General features: G+C 34.0%; 1 protein-coding gene across 1 annotated transcript; it reads left to right on the top strand.

Annotated features, from left to right (window-relative positions):
• Positions 1-55: 55 nt before the first annotated feature.
• LOC129798169 (protein suppressor of hairy wing) lies at positions 56-11,352 on the top strand. Its single transcript, XM_055841175.1, has 6 exons — positions 56-123; positions 536-1,112; positions 5,501-6,058; positions 6,127-6,323; positions 9,941-10,065; positions 10,173-11,352. Exons 2-6 carry the CDS (start codon positions 558-560, stop codon positions 10,997-10,999), a joined length of 2,262 nt encoding a protein of 753 aa, XP_055697150.1. The 5' UTR covers positions 56-123; positions 536-557; the 3' UTR covers positions 11,000-11,352.
• The last annotated feature ends 4,854 nt before the right edge of the window (positions 11,353-16,206 follow it).

The raw sequence follows: 16,206 nt of genomic DNA on the forward strand, positions 1-16,206 counted from the left end.
TGGGTTAAGAAGCGCGCGCCTTTTGGTTGATTATTTGGTTAATTGACCGTCGTGAGGCGCTTCAGTCGATTTCATGTGAAAGTGGATCGTGCATTTAGGGGCGCAATTTTTCACCAAAATACGGTAAGAAAATCACATTTTCTTGCACAATTTTCATACCTTCCTCTTCGGTCAGTCCTTCAGTGGGATTTGCAATTGCTATTTACGCATAAATCGCACTTTTTTCGGTGCAAAACGCCCGAAACATGCAACAAGTTGATCGTGACATTTCAAGTGAAGGAACGCCATTACGATAGGTGCTGCGTTTACAATGAAGCATCGATCGGCGACCAATCCGGAAGAAATTGGGCCAATTTTGTGAGAAAACCCGCACATCGATGCTTCAGTGTAAACGCTTTTCTGTAAATTTGCTCCTAAATTCCACGTCAGAAAATTGTGGATAAATTTTTGACCTCAAAAGAAGGCAACAATTTGCCCCTGAATTTGGATGAATTTGGGAAGAAGTCCCCGAATGATTGCTAAATACTGCTCCCAGGTTGAACACAAGGAGCATCGGGATGAGTACGAGGGAACGCAAGAGAGGCCGAAAGGCAACATCGGTGATCAGTGTTCAGATCAATGAGAACAATGAGATTGAATGCATGGAAATGGATGAGAATTCCCAAGATACTCAAGATTCGCAGTATCTGGACATGTCAGAGGCTTCGAGTCCTCCTCAAGTGACCATCAATGTCCAGGAGGAGACTGTCGTTGAGCATGTTTGTGGGAAATGTGGGAAGGTTTACCGGTCACTTGGGGCTCTCAAGAGGCATCTGGAACTCTGCCGATCAGTCGATTACGACTCCGCAGAATTTGACGGGGAGGGGGTGCCCCAGGAGGATGAAATGCAAGGGATTGAGGTGATCCACGTGAAGAAGGAAGAGAATGAAGTGAGTGAAATCACAATGGAAAACTACAAGGTATCTGAAGATTCTTCGGATACCTTCAAGAAACCCCTTCCCAAGAAAGTCAGCCCTAAAAAAGTCTCTCCCAAAAAAGTGCCAAAGGAGAAAGGGACGAAATCTCCCAAGAGATTGTGCTACTGCTGCGATGAAGATCTGGCTTCAGCTCATGTAAGTCCCTTGTCCTTTACAACTTTCTTTCTTCAAACTCAGCAAATCCCAAATTTAAGTCAAATGGTTAAAACGGTTAAAGATATTAACCTAAAGTGGTTTTCAGACTACACTGAGAAAAAAGAGGGTGCGATTAACATTTTTTCCTCAGAAATTTAACACTTTTTAGGTGTAAAAATATATCAACATTTTTTAGTGTTAATTTTACACCTTATTAAGGGTAAAAATTAATATGAATAAGGGTACCTTTAATCCCTAATACACCTAAAAAGGGTAATATTTACACCGATTATGGGTCAATACTGCAGGGTAAAATTAACATTTCCAGAATGTTATTTTGACTTTTTCGGGTTTCTCTCAGTGTAGTGGCTAACCCCAGTTCCCAAAAGATTTAAAATCTAAAACAATAATAAATTTTATTGTGTTTTCGGAATTTAGTGGATCATTTGCCCTTAAAAACCCAATTCTTTAAAAATAAATTTGTCCAAAAAACTTGAATGATAACAAATTAGAGCAGATAAGCCATAGGCTAAGATTGAGGCTCCCATTAAGCGGTCATCAGAATAGAGGTTTAACCCTTTAAGGACGATTGGAACACCGGTGTCCCATAAAGAAAATAATTTTTCCTGACTACCTAAAGTTATTTTTTCTTATGTCTGTACATAATTGTAAAGTAGAAGATTGAAGGAATCTAGAATATTTTTTACAAGTCTCTAGCTATTTGCTACGTAGTAAATATTTAAGCTCAAAAATGGCGAATTTTTAAATTCTCAATCATAATTGATTTTATTTATTTTTTATACTTCCAATTTTTTTTAAGCAAAACCCTTTTGGCAATAAAAAACTACAATACTCATACGTAATATTTTTCATTAAAGCGAAAAATATTATTCATTGGTATTGTCAGAAAAATTACTTAAATTTTTGGGCTATTTTTGTCCCTATCGTTCAAAGAGGCAAAAAATACACTGAATCAGACTGTTGGACTTTCCAAGGTCAGATGTAAGACTTATCATTGAATATGTTTCCCAGTTTCATTTTTATTGTTGATTTTCAGTCCGTAAAAAGTGTTTCATCGTTAATGGGTTAACTCAGTTCTTGAAGGTCTCAAAATCTTAAATAACGGGCAATTTCATTACTTTTTGATGGCCTAATAGGTCACTTATCTTTAATAATCCAATCCTAAGTTAAATTTTCCCAAAAAATCATGATTGATAAGAAATCAGAGCAGTTAAGCCGTATGGCTAAGCCTAGGTCTGAAGTCAGTATAAGGGTCTTAACAGACCTGAGGATTAGTCGAGAGACGGATTAGCGTAATTATATTCGAAATAATGGTTAAACAAAATCGTCTGTCTCTCAGCTTAAGTCGAAAGTCCGTCAAGGACCTAATTGAAAATTAAAATAAATTAATTAATTCTCAAAAATTAAAAAAAAAATTCTATAAAACGAATTTAAAAAAAAAAAATAGATACAGCCATATCCGTTATGTTTAATGCCTTTAATAGAAAGTATCAGCAGATCTAGTAAAAATTGCTAAATTTACTATTTTTTTTAAAGTATAAATTAGCAAAACATTACATTTTGTTGATATTACGAAATTTTTTAGTCTGGACCAGATTGGGAAATCAGATAATTTTTTGCTTCCATAAGGCTTGGGATACATCTATCTAGTCTAGTGCATTACTCTATCGGCTTCTTAGGCTTCTGCCCTAAGGTCGGCTACAGGCCTGAGGCTCATGCTATAGACAAGAAAAGTTTAGAAATTAAAAAAATTTCAATTTAGATTCTTATCAAAATTGTCCGATTGTATCCTAAAGTACAAATGATGAAAAAATATCATCGTTTTTTAAAAAAGTTGATCAAAATTCACATCTCTTAAAATGAAAAGATCCTACAAAATTATTTTAAAAGTAATAGAATTGATTTTTGAATAAAAATAGTTATCGGCTATGAATCGTAGGGCGTTTCAACTAGGAAAAATTTTTTTTGGCACTATTCCGAGGGTGCTCTAATGAGACAAGAAAGTTTTTCTTCTACGACCATATGGTCAGACGCTGTTTAGAGGTGGCTGAACGACCCTCTCTGTAATGTAAAATCCGGTAAAATCAGAAATTTGTTCTACAGAGAGGGTCGTTCAGCCACCTCTAAACAGCGTCTGATCATATGGTCGTAGAAGAAAAACTTTCTTGTCTCATCATGTAGAGCACCCTCAGAATAGTGCAAAAAATTTTTTTCCTAGTTGAAACGCCCTAATAAACCGGTTCATTACCGGTTTACAGAACCGATTGGAACCGGTTCAGTTTTATAGCAAATTCCAAAACCTTTCCAACGAGCCCAAACATGACCCCATTCGCTTGATAAATGCGCTCTCTAGTGTCTTTTTAATCTTTGACCTTGAAAAACTGTTATTAGAAATGATTCAACGGTATAAGGACGAAATATCCGCCAGGATAATCTCTAAAACGTATCCAAAAATGAAAAAAAAATCGCACGACGCGTTTTCGAGCAGTCCCAAAAAACGTGGTTTTGGAGGAGAAGGGGAGGGGTGGGGGAAAACGAGGGGCATGTTAACGATCCTCGGGTCGACTTATGGGGGGTCCCCCGAAGGTCCCAAGTCGCTATCTCTAACCGTTTGGCCTCTAGAACTGGCGGCAGTCGGACGAACAGACGGACAGACTTTAATTAACCGATTAGAGATTTCTATGAATGACATGTTCAGCTTGACTACTTGCAAAACATCAAAAAATAAACGAAATCACCAAGGCTAGTTTTGAGAAAAATCAGTAAAACCTCATTTTTGACATATTTTTCGGGAAAGGGAACTCATGAGGGGGAAGGAGGAAAAAAGAAAGATTCCTTTCGAGTAGTGAGAAGTTGAAAAAAAAAAGATTGTGGAACTGCTCTCTTGTGGAGTGCTTACACTTAAAATTTGTACACTGAGAAAAAAAAGAGGGTGCGATTAACTTTTTTTCCTCAGAAATTTAATACTTTTTAGGTGTAAAAATATATCAACATTTTTAGCGTTAATTTTACACCTTATTAAGGGTAAAAATTAACATGAATAAGGATAACTTTTACCTCCAATACCCCTAAAAAGCGTAATATTTACACCGATTTTGGATCAATACTGCAGGGTAAAATTAAGATTTTCGGAAAGTTATTTTAACTTTTTCGGATTTCTCAGTGTAGCCTTTTTTGGATTGAATTTGAAATTTTCGACTTGGCACATATTGCCTAAAGATTACCATCTACTGGATCTTAGGAAGACCTAGTAGTAGGGCTGCAAAATTTACGAGATTTATAGCTACTTTTCTGATGCCAAAAAATTCGAAGAAAGTTTAGGTTATGATATGGCCTAACCTTAAAAATTTGAATCATATTTTAAGTTAAAGAATTTTAAGACTGATTTTAGAGGAATTTTTGATCAGTAATTGAGCACCAATTTTGGATATTGATTGAAACTAAAAATTCTTCAAATTTTAAATTAATTAAATTCTAACCTCAAAAGCTTTTCAGAGCAATTTTTCGTTTTTCTAGGTTATGTGGCAACATTTAAAAAAATATCGCAGTTTATATAATTAATTAATTAATTAATTAATTTATTTATGTATTTATAATTGAGTTTTATTTCCTTACTATCCGTCCAGATATTTACCTTAGATGTGAGGTTATGTTGTATTTATCCTCAAAAAACAAACAATAATTTTGGAAAATATTTTTTTCTAATTTTTTTTTGATTGGGAAAATTTGAGATATAAAATTGAGCATATTAGCGATTGCGTTAACGGTAGACCTTCTTCAAAATTAGGGATTTATAGTAAAGATCTTCAAATTTTTATTAGATGTCTTAATTTATTTTAGATTATTAAATATTGCTATACACCAGGGGGTGACATTAGCTCTGAAAAATGCGACCAGTTTTAGTTTAAATTTTTTCCTGTTTTCGTACACATTTCACGAGATATCTCCAAAACAACGTAGGTTGCCAATTTGGGGTTTTCGGTTGCCTATTCTATATTAAATTGGCTTTTATTTTATATTTGTATTATTTGCTAATTCATTCTACAATGACAGAAAATACCTAATAAACTCAAAAGTTTTTTCGGCACTCTAGAAACATATGGGAAACATAGGAAATGTCATGCCCCTGGCTATATATTTAATTATTTTTATAAATGTTTTTCGTATTTTGAGTAGATCTAGTATTCTTTTATTAAGTAAATTTTATTTAAATATTTTTTTAATCCAAATTTATTGTTGATCTTTAATTCTTTTGTCTCTTTTGGGACCTGTTTCATAATCTTTCTACTAAAATTCCTTGATTTTTTTTGTGCTAAAATATACTGGGTTTACTGATAAATTCCTATTTGATGTTGAATGCTCAACAGATGGGCCATATAAAGTGCAAGCAGTGCCCAAAGTCCTTCAAAGGTCACAAGAATCTGTCCAAGCACATTTCAATGCTCCATTCGCCCATCACCTACTTCCCGTGTAACCTCTGCAAAGCCACCTGTCCGAGTCAGGAGGTGCTTGACCTTCACCTCGACGCCCACAAAACGGGCAAACCCTATTCGTGCCAGAAGTGTGGCAAAGACTTCACCCGAAAGTACCATCTGGAGCGCCATTTGGCGCACACCGGATGCGATCGTGAACGCCCAAAGGTCGAGCTTCCGTGTGAGGTCTGTGGGAAGGTATTTTCTCGCATTGATAACCTACGGGAGCACCTCCGTGGTCACATGGGGCAGACACTTCGCAAGAAGGACTATCAGTGTCCTCATTGCGAAAAGGCCTTCTATGGCCTGTCTCTGCTCAATATTCACATTCGTACGCACACGGGCGAGAAGCCTTTTGCCTGTGATCTTTGCCCAAAGGCTTTTCCATCAAATGGGGCCCTCAGGAAGCACAGGAGGATGCACACGGGGGAGAAGCCCTACGAGTGCAAAACGGTGAGAAAGAATCTTTGATGATTTTTCTCATTGGAGGAAATTGACGGTTATTTATTTGGTTTTTGCAGTGTTCTGCACGATTCTCAGCTAAAGAAACTCTCAATCGTCACGTGAAGATTCACACGGGAGATAGACCTCATAAGTGCAATATTTGTGGCAATTCATTCATTCAGGCCACTCAATTGCGTGCTCATATGTTCCATCATACGGGAGAGCATGGTTTTCAGTGTAAATACTGCAAGAAGTCCTTCAACAGAAAGGCAAGGTAAGTGTCTATTTTCTTCACTGATTTATTTATTAAAAGATTATTAATACTCGCGGTCAATGTTGAAGTATTTAGTATTAAATATTGAATAAAGTTCCATGACAAATTTGCATAAAAAACAGCTTTTTAAAAAATAATCCATTTTTGAAACTATTATTTATTCAAAAAAGAAAAAAAATTAAAACCGGAAAAATACACCATCTATTTTAAAAAATTATTTATATTTTCCTAGAAATATTTTTTAATGTAATCAATTAAACAGATTTTCATTAAAATTTATTATTTTAAAGCACAGCAGAGCAGTTACGATAATTTCATATTATTCCCAATTTAAAAAAAACTATATTATTTGTGATTTTTTTCAGTCAGAAAATAAACTTATCGATTTATTTAAAATATTCAAAACCGCGAGGAAAGTATTTATTTCGAAGAATTTCCCTCTTGAAAAGTTGTCAAAGAAAATTGAGACATCTGTCGATGGAAGTATGATAATATTCAAAGTAAAATTACAAAATATTCAATCTAGTAAAATCTAGTAAAAATTTAGTTATAACCCGGTAAAAAATAGTCATATCAGAAAATTATCTCTATTCAATTATCTGATTAATGTGTCCGTCAATTCGTTCGAGCCTGAGCAAGCTTATTGGCCAAACGATCAGAGATATTGCCTTACGATCTTCGGGGAACCCCTTATAAGTCAATATAGTGTAGCAATATATGCTACTGACCCACATAAAATGTGGCCTCCATCGCCAGGCATTCCCGGGAAGCCACGATTTGAGCTTCCTCTCAGTTTCACAGTTGAAGACTGAGGAACCGATTCATAACTCCATCTATCGGCGATATAGTACACTCTGAAGTCAGCCGTTGTAGTACCCCTTAGAATCACCACCCCAACTGAACAGTAATTGGTACCGTTGGTTTAGATGAGTCTTCGTTAGGACAGGCTTTCTCCCTCCAACTCCTCTACGCTCAACAGTCCTACTACATCAACATAACTTTAGTTTTTTTTTCTACCCTTTTCTTACCCACAAATCCCATTTTCCTTTAAGATATCTCGAAAACGCGTCTAGCAATTTCTTATACGAGAATGTTTCTTAAATTTAATAATTTGCGGAATGTTTAAACTCATAGTCTGACAATTTGCAAATTGTCACGACAATTGCTAATCCAAGTGACGAAATATCCTTTCAAGGTTCATTTAGTTTTGACTGTCATAATCGATGTAGAATATTTTTTTCAGTCATCGGTAGGGGTTCTTATTTATCGGCAACTATTAAATAAAATTGGAATTCCGGCCAATCCAATTTAGATTTCGGACAACTATTAAATTTATTATTATACAGATTATCGTAGTTGAAACTTCGAAATTTGTTTGTCGGGAATTCTAAATTTTACTTCACGAAATATTCAATTCAATTTATCTAATTCAAAACAGGACAAACTGTCCCTTAGGGTAAAATAGGTAAAATAGGACAATTGAGAATCGTGTATTCTTCGCTGCCTATTTGTCCATTTGAAAGAGTGAGGAAATATAAAAGTTCAGGACGTTTAGGATTAGATTCGGTTCACAATTATTAGTCTGTTCCTCTTGGTATAAAATGTGTGGAATGGGCCTGTACGATAAAAGGATCCCGGTAAAAATCCCGAGTACCAAAATTGTGAACGTCAAAAATCTGAAAAGCCAAAATCCCAAAAATCGAAAATCCCGAAAAGTCAAAATTCCAGAAGCCAAAATATCTAAAATTAAAATCCCAAAAGCCAATATCCTGAAAAACTAAAATCCCGAAAAGCTAAAATTCTGAAAACCAAAATCCTTAAAGCCAAAATCGAGAATGCCAATATCCTGAAATCCAAAATCCCGAAAAGCCAAAATCCTTCAAAGTTAAAAAATCCCGAAAAGCTAAACTCACGAAATCCAAAATCAAGAACTCTAATATCCCGAAAGCCAAAATTCCGAAGGCCAAAGTGCTGAAAGCCAAAATCCACAACGTCAAAATTCCAAAAAACCAAAAACTCTGAAAAGCCAAAATTGCGAAAGCCAAAGTCTCGGAAGTCAAATTCCCAAAAATGCAAAATCCAAAACGCCAAATTCTGAAAAGCTAAAATTCTGGAAGTTAAAATCCCATAAGTCAAAATCCCGAAAGCCAAAATTCCGGAGAGCCAAAATCCAGAAAAACTAAAATTCCGAAAGTCAAAATTCCAAAAATGCAAAATCGAGAACGCCAAAATCTCGAAAACTAAAATAATCGAAGTTATAATAAAGTATGTTAAAATCCCAAAAGCCAAAATTCCGGAAAGCCCAAATCCCAAAAAGCAAAAATTCCGATAGCCAAAATTCCGAAAGCCAAAATCTCGATAAGCCAAATTCAAGAAAAACCAAAATTCTGAAAGCCAAATTCCCGAAAAATCAAAATTCCGATAAGCCAAAAATACCGAAAGCCAAAATTCCGGAAAACCCAAATCCCGAAAAGCAAAAATTCCGATAGCCAAAATTCCGAAAGCCAAAATCTCGATAAGCTAAATTCAAGAAAAACCAAAATTCTGAAAGCCAAATTCCCGAAAAATCAAAATTCCGATAAGCCAAAAATACCGAAAGCCAAAATTCCGGAAAACCCAAATCCCGAAAAGCAAAAATTCCGATAGCCAAAATTCCGAAAGCCAAAATCTCGATAAGCTAAATTCAAGAAAAACCAAAATTCTGAAAGCCAAATTCCCGAAAAATCAGAATTCCGATAAGCCAAAATACCGAAAGCCTAAATTCAGAACGCTAAAATCCCGTATTCTTAAAAGTGCCATAGCTATTCTCAGGATTTGCACCCGGACTTGCTGGACGCAAAGGGAAATTTTCTGTGTTTTAGGATATTACAAAATATTCTCCGTATAATTTTAATTTAACAGATTCAGGATTTTGTTTTTCGAGATTTTGGATTTCGGTATTTTGGCTTTCGGGATTTTGTCTTTCGAGACTTTGCCACATGACTTAAACGGATAAGCCTATTCTTTCGCTCTCTAAGCAAAGTATTTCAAAGTATAATTGTTCTGTTGCACCAATTCTAAAACATATCGAAAAATTAAAATATATTCCTGTGGCAGATTTTTTTTTAAATTTTTAAATGTTTGAAGGGGGGAATGTGTTTCTAGAACAATGACTTATGTGGGGGGTCATCGAAGACAATAAATCGATATCTCCTATCGTTTGGCCGCGAAACAATATTTTTTTTCTAATAATTCAAGTAATCTCAAAACTACTAAATTCTTAGTAAAAGAAACAAGAATACAATAATTCTGGAGAAAATGAATTTCTTCAAGAAATGCAAGAAACTTTGAACGCCTAGTTAGTAATATTTCTGTAAATTACTTAGTGAAAACGTAATAAAAATGTTAATAGCTTTCACAAGAAAATCAATCATAAGTAAAGTATAGAAGAATTTTCTTATTAATTCATCAATTAATCTTGATATCTCAATGTGAGATCTCAGATTAATTTGTTTCAATTCTTTCTCCGGATAATCCATTATAGCATTTCTTTTCTAAAAATAATTTTCGTCCAGTGTTTTTCCATGACTAATAATTTTTTTTGCTGTCTACGTCCACTTTCTTTTTTTTTGGTAAAGACTCGTGTCTCATATTAAATACACGCATGAAGGTGAAAAGCCATTGGAATGTGCCGAATGTGGACGAACGTATTTGAGAAAGGAAGAACTCATTCGTCACATGGAGATGCACAATGGGATTAAGAGTGAGTTTAATATGGTCAATTATTTAATTTGTCGCGTCATCGCACTTGGTGGAAAATTTTCCATTGATGGGGGCATTTGTTGTTTTTTTTTTCATTTGATAATATAGATTACATTTGTGAGACATGCAACAAGAAATTCTCCACAAGAACTGCCCTCAATTCTCACTTGCACATTCATCAGCCGGTCGATCCGTCGGCCTGCAGTGAATGTGGAAAGGTATTTATTCGTGTTGATTGTTTGTTGCGTCACATGAAGGCAAAGCATAGGAGTGCAGTTGAGGAGATTCTCATAAATGCGGAGAAGAAGAAGATTAATGATCGTATTCGCGAACTTGGTGCAGTTATTGAGAATGCTCCAATTGTTTTTGCCAATGACGGAGATAGTAATGCCTTTGAAGGGACAACGTATATCATTGAGGAATTTGAGCCAGAGCCAGAGCCTGAGCCTCAAAATGAGGAATATACTGAAGTTATTCCTTACAATGAGGAAGATGATATGCTCGTTGAGGGAGAAGAAGAGGTTCCAGTTAAAATTGAGGAATCGCCCAAGAGAAGGGCAAGAGGAGTGTCGAAGGTTGCAGTGAAGGAGGAATATGTTAAGGAAGAACTTGGGGATGATAGTATCTTTATGAGTGATGAAGCACTGAAGAAGAGCATTACTAAATTACTCAGTACACTCATTGACGATGAGACACTGACGAATCTTGGATGGCCAGATGAGCCAGTTGAAAATGTTCTAAGTGCCCTGATTAAGCAATGTGGTCATACTCCATCGGACTACACCGATTGTGTTGACTATACTTCCAAGATGCGAGAAAATGCAAAAATCCTCTTTACTGTCGTCATTGAGAATGACGTCATTAAATCAATGCTCAATAATCATACAGTAGATGAAGTAATCGTAAAAGTTCTCAAAATGGCCAAAAACAACTAGAACTACAACTCAGAAGTGGGATATTTCAACATCTCAGTGGGTAAGTTTCATTGAATAATTTTTCATTTTATTTTATTTCCAATTGAAAAATATTGAAAAAACAAATTGATTTTTAGAAAGTTATCAAAATTTTTTAAATTTTTCCAAATAGAAGAAAAGCTTAGAGTTTTATAGTATTTCATTTTTTTGTCTTTTTTTTTAATAAATAAAAATACAGGAAATTGTTAAATTCAGGTTAAGGTATACTAAGATTTTTAGAAACATATTGATATTCTTTTTGACAATAATCACATTTTTATTGTTACATAAATATTTTATAGGAAAAAATATGCAATAAATATTCTTTTAAATTTTGGAATTTACCATTTTTGTGGTATAATTTTAATAGAGACAAGAGACCCCTGAAGATGGGGTAATTCGGAATCATGTCTATTTTGGAATTTTCAGATTTTTTTAACTGTTTCAAATGGTCAAAGAGAAAAGGAAAACCACGAAGAAGTATAAGATTTTACATTCGAGAGTATTTCTTTGATGTTTTTTTCCCCTTTTGCCATCTTAAAACTCTAAGAAAATCTCAGAGTTCTGAATTAGACATGCTTCCAAATAACCCAACCTACCCTATGCCATTTTGATATGATAGAGCATCCGCTGTCTATTGTAAGTGTAGTGGAAAGTGCTCTCCCTTCGAACGTTAATGCCTTCAAATAATGTGGATTTCTTTTGTTTTTCATAAGAGATTTACACTAAATTATCACAGAATTATCAACAATTGATGATAAGCCAACTAATATTTAATAGAAATATGTAAAGTCTCTTAGCAAAAACAAAAGAAAATTCACATTATTCGAAGGCATGAACGTTCGAAGGGAGAGTACTTTCCCCTATACTAGGTTCGATCCTCATTTAAATCGCAAGATCTTATTTTTTGAGAAAGGGAAAAAAGAGGCTGCGATTGACTTTTTTCGTCATTTACCACCTTTTGGGCGTTAAATGTTTTTTTTTTTGTGTTTTAATGTTAATTTTACACCTTTTTAAGGGTAAAATTAACACGAGGAAGGGTAACTTTAACCCCTAATACACCTAAAAAGGGTAATATTTACACCGATTTTGGATCAATACTGCAGGGTAAAATTAACATTTCCGGAATGTTATTTTGACTTTTTCGGATTTCTTCCGGTGAACTTAACGGAATGCTCGAGTAGATCTCTCTGTAAATTATACTTTCGAGATGTTTTTAGGGTCCATAATGAGTTAATACTGATTCAAACTGGTTCATAAACTATAAAAAAAACATCCCAAAATTGAAAAATTGATAATGAAGTGCAATTGTTTTCTCATATTTTGAATTTGATGAAACATTAATTTTGCTATGAAGTCTTTGCCTGAAAATTAAAAAAAAATCACTGGAGCCGTTTTCGAAATCAAGTCCAAATTTAAGTGGCTAAATTTTGACCTCAGAAAATTCGATATTTACGGTTATAGAAATCCATGAACGAAATGCTCCTTGGATATCCTATGGGTTACTTCCAAAGCGTATCCGAACATAAAAGAATTTGTTAGTAACATTTTCGAAGGAAAACATGGTTTTGGAGAGAAACCTATGTCTAGAAATAATGGCTCCGTTCAGTAATAAACTTTCGAAGAAATAAAGCCACTCCAAAGCCAAGCCAATCGTATTCGAAAATCTACCAGAAGCCTAAAGTGCATAATACTTCAATCGTCAACGTTTTTGTGTAACTCATCGGTTGAAATATTCGAACTTCGAACGGGTTTTCAGGTAAGTTCTCTCAGATATACCTTCGAGTTGGTACAGAAAAAACCTCAACTGAAGAGATCTCTCAAATCGGGAAGGTTATTACTGAACGAGAGTAATATCGATTAATGTGAAGGGGGGAGGGGTAACCAACGACTAGAAGTCGATATCTATTACCGTTTGTCCTCTCGGTAACAAACTTTCGGATAAAAGAAAAACAAATTATACACTGCGAAAAAAAGAGGGTACGATTAACTTTTTTTCCTCATAACTTTAACAGTTTTTAGGTGTAAAAATATATCAACATTTTTTAATGTTAATTTTACACCTTTTTAAGGGTAAAATCAACATGAAAAAAGGGTAACTTTAACTCATAATACACCTAAAAGGGTAATATTTACACCGATTTCGGATCAATACTGCAGGGTAAAATAAACATTTTTCTGGAATGTTATTTTAACTTTTTCGGATTTCTCTCAGTGTAGGATTACAGTAGTATTCATATTAAACAAAGATATACGAAAACTACCGAATCGTTACCGAATGAAATCAATGCAGCCGATTTGGAAAATTCAAGAACTGTTCCAAAAATCCAATTTTTCAAATTTTTTGAATTTTGGCTTTCGAAAATGTGATTTCGAACATTTTTTCGGCCATAGGTGTTTGGAGACGAAATGTTAATTTGGACTACCCTAAAAATTATATCCAAAAATAAGAAAAAAAGTCCTTGGAGCCATTTTCGAAATGAAAATGGTTTTGGGGGGGGGGGGGGGAAGCAGGGGATGGAGGGATAAACATCAACGTTTTGAACCTGGGGGATCACCTAAGACTGGAAGTCGATATTTCTTTCCATTTGACTTCTTAGCCCGGTAAAAAACTTTTTAAGATAAATAAAAAACCAAGTAAACAAAGTGTTAGTTAGATGGTGCTTTAATGTGACACAAATGCAAAAATGTGAAAAATGCAATTTAGGTAATTGGAACTGAAATGTACGAAGTGAACTAAGTGAAGTAAATTAATCAAGTGAATTATCTAGTCTATAAAAATCAAAAGAATAGTGATTTACTGACAATTAAAATCAGTGAAGTGAAATTTAAAAAGAAAAAGTGCATAGTAATAATCTCCAAAAAGGCCGACTTACTGAAGCCGCAATACGACGACAAAGAGAGTTTAATTCTTTTCCTCATACATTCTAGGTGAGTCTTTCCTCAAACTAAATTAGAAAGATAAATCAATTATGAGTAATTTACCGATTCATTTATCGATTGGAACCTATGCAACCGTATCGGGCGAAAAATTTTGTTGACAATTTTCACGTTTATTTATGAAGCTAATTCGCTCAAATTCGCTGTAGTTCTTCCTATTTTATCGTAATTCTCTATAATTAGGCGCTTTTTGTGGAATTTACATTTTGCCCCAAATGTCCAGAGAGTCTACTGTACATCACCACAGCTAAATAAGACTGAAGTAAACACAAAGTTCTGTCATATTTCTCGTAAGCAATTGCTCACACTGAATTTTCAACAAAGCAATTTCAACTCAAATCATATTCAAAATTTAACGTATTTAGTGTTAAAATCTTCCAAAAAGAACAAATATTTAGATAGAATTCATTATTCATCAAATATTGGAATAAAAATCCATAATTTTAATCAATTTATTTTTAGTGTCCAATTTTATCCTCAAAGTATCCAAAATAAGAAACTGGACAAAATTATAAGCCTTTACCCTACTAGTGCACTTTTTTGTACTCTTCTTTACATTATTTTTTTCTCATTTCTCAAACAATTTTCTAAGTAAACTTTTCTATTTTTCAACACTGAATTAGACAGGTATAGATAGATACTTGTAATAGAACTGTAGCTCTATTATGTACTTGATATTTTTTTTTGCATGTATATGGCGTTTTTGGCGATACATTACAATAAATAATAATAATTATTATTTTCTCTAAAATCATTCTTAATACATTTTAAAATGAATAAAATTATAGGCATAGGTTTGTGTAATATTTCAGATACAGTGAGTGTCAATAGTTTGTTGCCTAATGGATGTTTGAGAAATCAAGTGAAAAAAATGATAGAAAAAAATACTTTTCCAAATTTTTCTTTTTGCAGATGAGTTCCTTGTAATCCGTAGATATTATTTATAGTTTTCAAAAAAAATAATTAATTTTATTTCATATCAAAAATAATTGTTTTCCAAAAGTTGGTCATTTTTGAAAAATCAAAAGTTTGTTGCCTCATTAAAAAAACTAATTCAAAATAGTGAAAACGTGCAACCAACTTTATGTAAACCGGTTACATTTTGAGCTTATGTCATTTTATAGGCAAATGGTAGATTTGTACATTTTTAAGGCTGTCAATGTTAAATATATAGGTGTAAGTGTGATGATAAATAACAAGAAATAATCAGTTTTTTGATAATTCATAATTTAGGTTATAATGGCAAATTACAAAAAGTTGAAAGGTGGGATATTGTCCAGAGATACTGCTGGAAGGAATCGGCGTCGCTTAATTGCCAAATTTTATGGAAATTCATGAAAAGTTATACATAAAATGGTCAAATATTATAGTTATGAGGCACGAGTACATCTGAAAAACGCTACTGGTGGACCCAGGGTTTCGACTCAGAAAGTCGATAACTGCATTCTAGGTATCTCTGATGGTAACCCCATGATGTTTGCTTCAAAAATTCAGAGTCGGCTGGTTACAGAAGGCATACAGGCTTCAAATGCTTCGAAAATCAAACTCAAAATGAAAGAAAATATAAGAATAAGTACTTGGCTCGCAAGATTCCATTGGTAAGCAAAACCAAACTGCGTAAGAGGTTGTATTTTTACGTTTTTAGCATGCTCCAAGTGAATTTACAACCTTTTAACCAGATTGGTTTTGTTTACCAATATAAACCTGCAAACCAAGTAATTATTCTTACCACTTTCATTAAATTGCGGTTGGTTTTGAAGCCTGTATGCCTTCTGTAACCAGCCGACTCTGAATTTTTGAAGCAAACATCATGGGGTTACTATCAGAGATACCTAGAATGCGGTTATCGACTTTCTGAGTCGAAACCCTGGGTCCACCAGTAGCGTTTTTCAGATGTACTCGTGCCTCATAACTATAATATTTGACCATTTTATGTATAACTTTTCATGAATTTCCATAAAATTTGGCAATTAAGCGACGCCGATTCCTTCCAGCAGTATCTCTGGACAATATCCCACCTTTCAACTTTTTGTAATTTGCCATTATAACCTAAATTATGAATTATCAAAAAACTGATTATTTCTTGTTATTTAACATCACTCTTACACCTATATATTTAACATTGACAGCCTTAAAAATGTACAAATCCACCATTTGCCTATCAAATGACATAAGCTCAAAATGTAACCGGTTTACATAAAGTTGGTTGCACGTTTTCACCATTTTGAATTAGTTTTTTTAATGAGGCA

This window comes from Phlebotomus papatasi, chromosome 1 (genome assembly GCF_024763615.1).
Source record: "Phlebotomus papatasi isolate M1 chromosome 1, Ppap_2.1, whole genome shotgun sequence".
NCBI lineage: Eukaryota > Metazoa > Arthropoda > Insecta > Diptera > Psychodidae > Phlebotomus > Phlebotomus papatasi.

Bases quoted from the DNA above. Each gene is read 5' to 3' on its own strand.
- LOC129798169 (XM_055841175.1), top strand. From the start codon at position 558: ATGAGTACGAGGGAACGCAAGAGAGGCCGAAAGGCAACATCGGTGATC. The intron at 1,113-5,500 runs GTAAGTCCCTTG...AATGCTCAACAG, and splicing joins AAGATCTGGCTTCAGCTCAT to ATGGGCCATATAAAGTGCAA. The intron at 6,324-9,940 runs GTAAGTGTCTAT...TTTTTGGTAAAG, and splicing joins TCCTTCAACAGAAAGGCAAG to ACTCGTGTCTCATATTAAAT.